General features: G+C 34.0%; 1 protein-coding gene across 2 annotated transcripts; it reads left to right on the plus strand.

Moving 5' to 3' along the window:
• Positions 1–216: 216 nt before the first annotated feature.
• On the plus strand, positions 217–4,362 carry LOC131876371 (uncharacterized). 2 transcript variants are annotated; one of them, XM_059221569.1, is made up of 3 exons: positions 217–424; positions 581–808; positions 2,179–4,362. In XM_059221569.1, the coding sequence occupies exon 3, from the start codon at positions 2,233–2,235 to the stop codon at positions 4,009–4,011; it is 1,779 nt and encodes a 592-aa protein (XP_059077552.1). In that variant the 5' UTR covers positions 217–424; positions 581–808; positions 2,179–2,232; the 3' UTR covers positions 4,012–4,362. The 2 variants fall into 2 exon arrangements, with proteins under 2 accessions (XP_059077552.1, XP_059077553.1); XM_059221570.1 differs by having other exon boundaries at positions 581–802.
• Positions 4,363–10,406: the final 6,044 nt, after the last annotated feature.

A 10,406-nucleotide genomic window follows, 5' to 3' on the forward strand; every position in this document is an offset into this window, starting at 1 on the left:
GACGGCCATAAAAAACAACTTACGGATAAAAATTAAAGGCAAAGCTGACGACGAAAAGACACCGACGACTAAGATTGATCACATCGTCTTTACATGTATTCATAGCCGTTGATTTCAAAGTGCGGGCCCGAAAACGCCTTTCACGTTAATTACGAGTTATTATAATTTCATCATAAGAAGATTACTTGTTAATTTAAGCCCTTGCCCACTGGGCACTGGGCACATTGAATGTTAAGTTTGTGAATGTTTTAGTACAGATATGCTTAGAACGCTATGAAATTTTGGAGAGCACATTTATTGGCTAAACACAAACCCCACTAAACTCAGTGGATGGGGAGGAAACGCTTCGGCTTGTAGGTAGAGAGTTACAGTGCACTTTTCCTTGTACAAAATTTCGGACCCCAAATACTCGCAGATCTCGAAGGTAAGTTCTGGGCCCTCTTCCTCTTTGGTAAAAGAAATGCACATAACTATTTGTGAAAATATTCAGCATTTTATAAATCTTCTCTCGAAAGGTGTTTCTGTGTGATTAATGCCTTGTTTTTCCGTTAACACTTAGCCTTCCTACATCTTTTTGCAGCAATGGAAATTACAGTTTACAGAGGATAACTGCACAAAGACATTTACTTGCTATGGTGAAAACCCATGTCGTATAACTGGGTGAAATTACGGCGAATCTGAAGAAAACCCAAAAACATCGCTTTAGTTCGCCCTAAAATTCAGGCGGGTAAGGGTTTAGGGTTTTGCTCTTTACAGTTGCAGATTCCAGTGACAACTGCAAGCAGCAAGACTGCTAGTAGAGGTACAGGTAGGCAGCGTGCCCATTTCAGTTTTAGGTTTGGGTTTAAATTTATATTTAACAATTTATTATAATAGATTTCTGGATTTGGCGATAAATATTTAAGATTTTTTAAGTCAAGTCAAATTATGATATTGTAAGATTAGTTTTTAAGTAGAACTCATTGATACATGTGTTTGCTGTAGTGGTTCACACAAACCCATTTCTTATGATAATGAATGGTATGCTTAGCACTCCTTGCATCTAGCAGGTGAAGTCACCCGTCCCACTACTACTCCAACTCAAGGGTAAGCCCATTTAGCTTCCAACTCCATTTGTAAAGTGACGGGTGCTTAATCATGGAGTTTGGTCCAAAGTTAAACCCATTCATGTTTATAGTTTATTATAATATATTTAAATTTAATCATTACAATAATTTTTAAATCTATATTATTTTATATTTATAAATTATAAATTTATATTAATCAAATTATTAAGATTTTTTAAAGCTAATTTTATTTTTATGTTTTATAATGTATGTTAAGATACAGTAGTTTCTAAAACTTTCGATTGTAATTTCCGAAAAAATTGCTTACATACGTCCGTATGGCCATTTAATTTAGAGGCAGAGCCAGTAGGAGTATGGTCACTTCGGATGGTGTTTACTGTCACATCAATATTACTGTCATCTGGGGTTAACAGCTATATTATCTCTACAGTGGTTTACAAAAAGTAAAGCGGGAAAAAGACACGATTAAACGTCCCACCACCCTACTTTTACCTAACACCTATCAGCAATCATTTCCAGGACTGAGACCATCTCAGCCACATGTATTTTTTTCATAATTATTTTATTAAATAGAGACATTATAGGAGAGAAATTTATTGTTAAAATATTATATGATAATTTTAAATTATTTTAATTTTTGACAACAGGTTTTGTTTAATTATTTTGATTTTAATTAAGGTTTCAAGTTCACTTCATCAAGTTAACATGTTTTTATTAAGATGTTTAAAATAACTCAAAAAATGATTTTATGTATTGAGGGAGAGGGTCTAGTAGTTGGGGTGTTTCAATTCTAATTTTTTATTGACACATCAGTTGCACACATATGGGGCCCTTATTGGTCTCACCTTTTTTTGGGTTGTTTTAGACACTTTGACAAAATGACATCATATTTGATGATGTGGTGTTGAAACCTTAGTTATGAACAAGAGACTTCCAAATAAACTGCTATAAAAAAATTGAAAGTGATTTGAAATTTTTATATAAGATTTTGAGAAGTGCAAAGCTAAGCAGCTCATATTCTATGTTTGATGAAAAAAAAAAAATTAATAACAGAAAAGGTTTTTTTTTTATGTTTTTTAATTCCATTGTCTGTGTTCTCCTCGACCTATAGGTGTTTTTTAGTATCCTCACTGGACAGATTGGGATCTGGGAAGTTGCACAAAATATGGCTGATTTTAAGGAAGTTGTGGAGAAGGTGTTGCTGCCATTGCAACTTATTCTTGGACTTTTTCTCATCATGAAGACGACGCCTCTATGGGCGGTCATTCATTGCACTATTGCCTACTTGCTCAACTGCTTCCATATCCCTTGCACAGATTATAAACGGCTCCAGAAATTTGAAGGTCGAGTCTTCAAAAAAGTGATCTCTCATGCCACCATAGCAGGAGATGTGTCCAAAGTGGAAAAGCAGAGGGATGCTAACAAATCTAACAATGCTGGGGAGATAATTGTGAAATCTGAGAATGGTGCGTCAGTCTCAGTGGACTACCTGGGTCAGAGCTTTGTATTGCAGCGAATTGAAGGAGGCAAGATTGAACTAGAGCGAAAGGATGGAGAAAAGATTCTAAAGAAGGATGGAGAAAAGATTCCAACGAAGGATGGGCGTGTATATTACATCACAGATAAAATGTGGGAAACGGTGCAGTACATTGCAGAAGTTGGTAAAGAGATCGTGTTTGTGAAAAACTATAAGGAAATATGGGAAGAAGTGGTCACAGGCGATATCATGGAGTTTGAAGAAGTGCTGGATTCGGTCATATTGGACAACCGCTCGGTTATTCGTCTGGACCACGATTACTTTCTGCCAGTCAACTTAATGTTAATAGAGTTTAAGTTGACGGTGACTTTAAACTTTGTGGCTTTGTTCCTAAGGACTCAAAAACATATTCATTGGTTCATTCCTGCATTGATGACCTTTACAGCGGCAGTTATGGGGTTTGGTACAACACTGAGGCTGTCTATTGATGACTATATCGCTACAATCTTGTGCAGAGCACTACAGTGGGTATGTGACCTACTGCCTTTGATAATGAGAAGGCGGGTGTACTATTGGGGGAGCTGGGTGCAGCACTTCAGGCCCAGTAATGACTTACAATCAAAGATTGTTAGGGGCGACATATCCGTGCTCATTGCTGGGGGTGCAAAATTTGATTCTAAATCTAAGATTCAGCCTATAAACTTCCCTGAGTGTTCGGCAGATGAGATTTGCTCAGGAGGCGGCCCAGCTTTGTTCAGATGCAGTGACTCAAATTCTGATTCAATCAGTGACTCAGTTTATATTGAGTGGATCTTCGTCAAAACTCAGAAATGTTTATTAAAAGCCGGCCGTGTTGCATCGAACAAGTCATTGAAACCGGTTGATACTTCTATCGTATGTGGTGATGGAGATTCTAAGACGAATGTAGTTATACAATTCTTCACATCGGGAAGGGCAGATGATAGTCATACTGTATCAGTGGATAACGATTCTTCCAACGCAAAGGAATCGTTAATGGCAGATGATAGTCATACTGCATCAGTGGATATCGATTGTTGCGAGGCAAAAGAATCGTTAATGGCAGATGATAGTCATACCGCATCAGTGGATATCGATTATTGCAAGACAAACAGATCGTCAATGGCAGATGATAGTCAAACTGCATCAGTGGATATCGATTGTTGCAAGGAAAAGGAATCTTTGATGGCCGATGATATTCATACTGCATCAGTGGATATCTATTGTAGCAAAGAGGAGGCCATGAAACTATTCATATTTGCCGCTTACATGGCAAAGCTGAAGTCAGGTTCACTGAAATCTTATGACAGGAATTCTAAGACTGTGAATGTCCGCCGTTTCATAGAGTCGATCAACGCCTATGTCAGAAGCGGCTATCCACCACTCCACACATTAGAGTTGAAGGGTGTAGTTGTCCGTCCAAAGATGCCCAAATTTCGCTTATTTTGATAGCTAAATGAAAATGTAGTAGATTGTTAGGATAGCTTTTTCCAGTGTTGTGTTACAGGTAGTATGTAGTTCGTCTATCAGAGGATACCTTTTTCAAATTATCCTGTAAGCAATTATACTTCTCTAGTTGCTAAATTGAAATATAGAGTATTCTGCTACGATGATGGGGAGGTTTTCTCTTAGATGAAAGTTAGAAAGAACCTCATTTTGTTAACTTGCTTACCCAGATCGAAGCATATGCAGTCCTCATTGCAATATACGTTGCCAAAGCTACCAATATTTTTGGATAATTAATTTGAAGCGCGTGATTCACGGTGGGAGAAATATCTATGATGATTATGGAAGAAACTGTATTTGCTATTTTTTGAATATTTGAATGTTGGAATGCCTTTGTTATTTATAGTTAGTGTTAATGTGTGATCATCGGGGGTTCATTAACATTAGTTTAGTATTCTGTTTTAAAAAAAAGTTTGCTAGGTTGGGTAATAATTTTTTCAAATTGATCACCGCCTCTCTTATATATGTATTGTTTTTTAATTTTTGTATTATTTAGTTGTTTTTTCATTGAATAATATATTGTTTCGGTTTTTTTTGGTTATTTTATGTCTATTCAATATTGGCGTGACAGTGATATCGGAGCACATGGATATACATATGGATATACATATATGTGAAGCTTTTGAAGATTGGAGAACTCTACAAAAGCTGTAAATTGATTTAGGTGAAATCAATTTTATTATTTCTCTGCAAGGTTTTTTTCCTTGTCTTCTTATTATAACTTTAAGCAAGAAAATTGAGAAATCATTTTGAATCTGCAAATAATGCACATTTTTTAATTCATAGTGCACTTTATTGTTTCAATGATTGGGGAATTGCTAACTTGAAAAGATAATTGGCTAGAATAGCATAGAAAAATAGCAAATAGGCACTTCTTCCAACACATTCCATTTATCTAGAGTTCCTTCAAGCAAGCAAGCAATTAGGAAAACTATTACTTTTGATCAATTGGTTGAAAAATTAGCAAAACATGAAAAAGCTTTTGTAAAAAAAATTGATAACATTCGTGAAAATGTTTGTCTTGCTCATCAAAAAGAAAAACCTCCAAATAAGAGCTCTTCAAGTGGTGGTCATAGTGATAAAGGAAAAAGTAGAGGTGAATGGAAAATTAGAGGAAGAGGAGGTGCACATAGCAAAACTCATTTTCAAGATAACAATCAAAATGATAGGCAACATTTGTTTTGTAAAAGATGTGGTAGAAAAGGTAGTTGTGAAACACATGAATGCAAACCCTCATGAGATAAGATAGAAAATTTTTAAAAATTTCTTTCGAACAAAAGATAAAACAAAAATCTGCTATGATGATAAAATTTTAGGAGCAACCCATTTTGCTTTTGGTAGTGAGAGTGATCAATATGCACTTTTTGTTTTAGATTTTGTCTATCGTAATTCATTTTAATTCCTCATAATATGATGCTTGGATCTTATATATTAGAGCCATGCAACATATGACATTTCAACATAATTTTTTTGAAGAATTTCATAAAAGTGTTTATGGTCTACTTTCAAGCCTGTTAAAAAAGGAACCATTCGACTTAAATTGACCGATCTTTCAGATTTTGTGCTTCATGATGTGTATCTTCCTCAATTGCAATGTAATTTGTTATCACTAGTATTGATTCAACAATGAGGCCACTCTATTCTATTAGAAGATGGGCAATTTTTTGTTAGAAAAAGTTCTAATAATCAAGTTGCATTTACTGGTTGTTAAGATGGAATATTATTAAAACTAAATGTCTCTTCAGCCCTTTCTAGAAGTTTTGCATATCTTACTAAATAAGGTAGTTTATCTTCTAGTCTTTTATGGCATGAAAGATTTGGGCATATTAATTATGATAGCATTTGTATCATGCAAAAAGAATGGTGTTGTAGGTTTGCTCATTTTGCCTATAACAATTGAAAAATATGAATCGTGTATTCTTGCAAAACAACATAGAAATTCCTTTTGTGGCTCCATTTGGCGAGCAAAAAAAATTACAACTCGTTCATTCAGATTTATGTGGGCCTTTACCAATGACTTCCATTGAAGGATATAAGTATTTCATATCGTTCATTGATGATTATAGTCATGTGACTTGGATTTATTTTTTCAGCAAAATTAGAGGCTTTTTAAACTTTTAAAAAGTTCCATGTTATGATTGAAAATCAAGCTCAATCTCAAATTGGTTTGCATAGACAATGGTAGAGAATTTACTTCTCTAGATTTTGAGGATTATCTTTGTCAAAATGGGATTCAACATCATCTCACTATTCTAGGTGCTCTTCAACAAAAAGATGTTGAAACAATGAATAGAACTATCATGAACATGGTTACATTTTTGAGCTGAAGTAGCAAGAACACCAATTTATCTTCAAAATAGATCCCAGTCATTCGCACTTCATTGAGCGATTCCATAGGAAGTTTGGTTATCATCCATTAGTTCAACATATTCATATTTTTGGTTCCACTTGCTCATAGCTTTGATTCCTAAGGAAAAAGAAGTAAGTTGCATCATTAAAGTTATAAGTGCATTTTTTTTTTTGGTTATTTTGAATCTTCAAAAACCTATAGGTTGTATGATGAAGTTAACAAGAAAATCTTTATAGCATGTGATGTTGTATTTTGTGAATTTTGCCAAAATGAAGCAAATATTGAATGTCAATCAAAATGGCTTGATAAAATTATAAACTATTCACCTTGGATAGAAAATCCTTGTAATATTTTACACTTTGGGGGTGTGCCAACTCATTTAGACTCACCTTGGATGAACTCCCGTGTAAAACTTATATCCTAAGCTATCCCAACTCAAGATGCCTCATCTCTAGATTTGCAAGAAGAAGCCCCCTGCCATAATGATCTTCTTTCTAATGATGGGCTTGCAATTTTAGAACGATTAGCCACTAATGAAGCATCTAATCAAGAAATAGAAATACCTTTTGTCCAACAAACATTGAAATATATAAGACCTAATGGAATTGGTAAAATAAGTACAAGAAGTTCTTACAGAGAACTTGCTACAAGCTCAACCCAATATAGAAGATACCTTAGAGTCTATTGATGAACTCAATCTCATAATAGACTTAAAACCAACTTCCTATAAAGAAGCTTAGAATATTGTGGTCTGGAAGTAAGCTATACACAATGAGCTCATATGATGAACTTTTGAAAAATGGCGATGGGAGTTAGTTGATCCTCAACTTGGTTGTAAACATATTGGTTGCAAGTGGGTTTTTAGAAACAAATATAAAACAGATGGTTCAGTTGACAAACACAAAGCTTGACTTGTTGCTAGAGGTTATGCTAAAAAATGGGGCATAGACTATGATGAAAATTTTGGGCCTACAATGAAATGGAGTACCATTCATGATTTGTTGGCCCTTGCAGGCTCCTAAATTGGGTGGAAAGTTCATCAAATATACGTCAAAATTGTATTCTTGAAAGGCGATCTCAAATAAATAATTTATATGACACAAATTGAAGGCTATGCACTCAATGGTCAAGAAAAAGTCAAGAATTCAAGCTTGTACAATCATTGTATGGTTTAAAACATGCCCCTGAGTTTGGTATGAAAAACTTACTAAGCATCTCTTGAAGTTGAATTTCAAGCATTTTGGATTTGATGATGCAACTCTTTTTGTTAATTTTTTTGTTAAAACGGTTGATAGCATTGTTGTCTATCTTTATGTTTATGTGGATGATTTGTTTATCATTGGTAATAACAAGGATACTATTCAAAATGTGAGAGAAAAATTGAAACAAGGTTCTGATATGACTAATTTGGGCCATCTTCATTACTATTTGTTCCTCTAAATGATTCTTTCTCACATACTTTGTTTGTGCCTTAGGTGTTAGTTCACGTTCCTTTTCTTTTACACTTGCCTCTTCTTTATCCTCTAGAGTAGTCTTCTCTTCTACAACAACCAAATTAACTTCTATCTTAGTCTTAGATTTAGGAACAATTTTATTCTAATGCTATTCTTCACTAGCTTTGACATGTGCACTCTCCACAATCTTGCTTATCCTCTTGTTGTAACACCAATATTCCTTACTCATTGTATAATATTCCAAGAATATGCCCCCAAATGATTTGGCATCAAACTTCCCTAGATATTATTCATTTCTTTTTATGTAGCACTTGCTTCCAAAGATTCTGAAATATTTGACCATAAGAGGTCTTCCATTCCAAAGCTGATAAGGCGTCTTTATCTGAATCACTTTTATTTAAACCTCATTAATAATATAAACAATAGGTTTCACAACCTCTTTCTAATACACATTACGTAGGTTAGCATACTTCATCATAGTTTTAGCCATTTCAACAACAATCCTATGCTTTATTTCTACTACTCCATTTTGTTGAGGGGTCCTAGGAGAAAAAAAATGTCTTCTAATACTATATTACTCATAGAATCTATCAAATTCATTTGAAGAAAATTCTACTTCTCTATCATAACTTAAACATTTAAACTTAGTGTTGGTCAACTTGATTCTTAACCATAGACTTGAATATTTAGAACTTTTCTAATGCCTTTCAAGAAAATAACCCATGTAAAATAATCATCTATAAGCAACATAAAATACCTTTCACCATTCAATCCTCTTGTCGTTGTAGGTCCACATAGATCTATATGAACCAACTCCAAAGGTTCTGAAGTTGAATACTCCTTGTTCTTGTATCTACTTTTTTTTTTTTTTCCTTCTTGATATTCCCTACACATAGTATCGACAACATTGATAATATTTGGTACATCTATTACAACATGAGTAAAACTAATCTTCACCACATTGTCAAAATTTATATGTCCAATCCCTTTATGCTACAACCAACATTCAATGCTATGTGCCAACATACAATTGCTACCAGTTTTATCCTTCACATAGTAAACATTGTCATTAGTTCATATACCTTTTGCAACTAATCTTTTGAAGCTTCCTTTCTTGATATCACATCTAGACCCATGAAATATAAGCTTATAACCCTTAGTGGACAACTAACTCATAGTTAAAATACTATGTATCAAGCCCTTAACATATTAAACATCATTAGTATTATGCTTACCATCAATTGAAACAGTACCTTTACCACAAATAGGTGTAGCTTCCTCACTTGAAAATTTTATAGAGCTACCATCATACTTTTCAAAATAAATGAACTTTCCTTTATCACTTGTCATATGATTTGAGCATCCGAAGTCAATTATCCATGCCTTAAGCTCCACCTTTGCATGCAGTGCAGTCTTCTCATTTTTGTTTTTTCTGTGTTCTCCACATCTTTCATATTATGAACCTTTCACCACTCTCCTCCTCTATAGCTAAAAATAATGATTCTTCATTTGAGTCATTTCCATCTTCTTCAAACGAATAGGTCAACATTGACGAGAAATTCTTCTTAGGTTTGTCTTTGTCATCTATATCTTATTTATAATATTTCATTTGTGATTATCTCTTCCCTTGTTATCATCATTAGGTCTTCTACCATAATCTTCCTTATAAGTATATCTAGAAGCATAATGACCAATTCTTCTACAATTGAAACATTTGAAGGGTAATTTACCTTTGTAGTTTTCGGATCCTTTCTACAATTTTTTTATAAAGTTTTCTTATATCGCATCCATGTCATTGCTTGGTTCAAGTTCATCTTCAATTTTTCTGCTAGCTTTGAATGCAACATCTTTCTTCTCTTTCCACTAATCATCTAGCTCAAAAATCTCAAAGGCAAAGAGTAATACATATAGCTAATCCAAGGTGTATTTCTCCATATTATGGTTTTCTTTAATATCACACTTCTTAGGTTTGTAGGATTTAGGTAGTGTCAACATCACCTTTCTCACAACTTCATTTTCTTCCAATTTGCCACCAATACCCTTAATTTCACTCACAATCTCATTTACCCAGTGTATATAGCTTTCAATTTTCTAAGAATCATAAATTCTCAGGTTCTCAAACTTATGCTTCAAATTTGTCAACTTGGCTTGCTTTGTCTTCTAATCACCTTCATATACACTACTTAGCTTTTCCCAAATCTCTTTAACAAACTTCAACCTAACAAATTTAGCAAATATTACATCACTTAAACAACTGATAATTGTGACGTTAAATCCTTCACATTGTTCTCATGTGCCTTAACCTCATCCGAAGTTTGAGGACCATTTGTTAGAGCACTATACCCATTCTTGATGCTCTCCCATGTTCCAATCGGTAGAGATTCTAAATGACATTCCATTCTTTCCTTCTAATAAAACTAACTTGTGTAATCAAACTTTGATGCTTTGTAATTTACTTCTTGCATCATTCCTGATCTCCCTCAAATGGTTAAGCTTCTCTAAAAGGAACTAGAATTTGATACCAATTGTTGATC

This window comes from Cryptomeria japonica, chromosome 1 (assembly GCF_030272615.1).
Source record: "Cryptomeria japonica chromosome 1, Sugi_1.0, whole genome shotgun sequence".
Lineage (NCBI taxonomy): Eukaryota > Viridiplantae > Streptophyta > Pinopsida > Cupressales > Cupressaceae > Cryptomeria > Cryptomeria japonica.

Bases quoted from the DNA above. Each gene is read 5' to 3' on its own strand.
- LOC131876371 (XM_059221569.1), top strand. From the start codon at position 2,233: ATGGCTGATTTTAAGGAAGTTGTGGAGAAGGTGTTGCTGCCATTGCAA.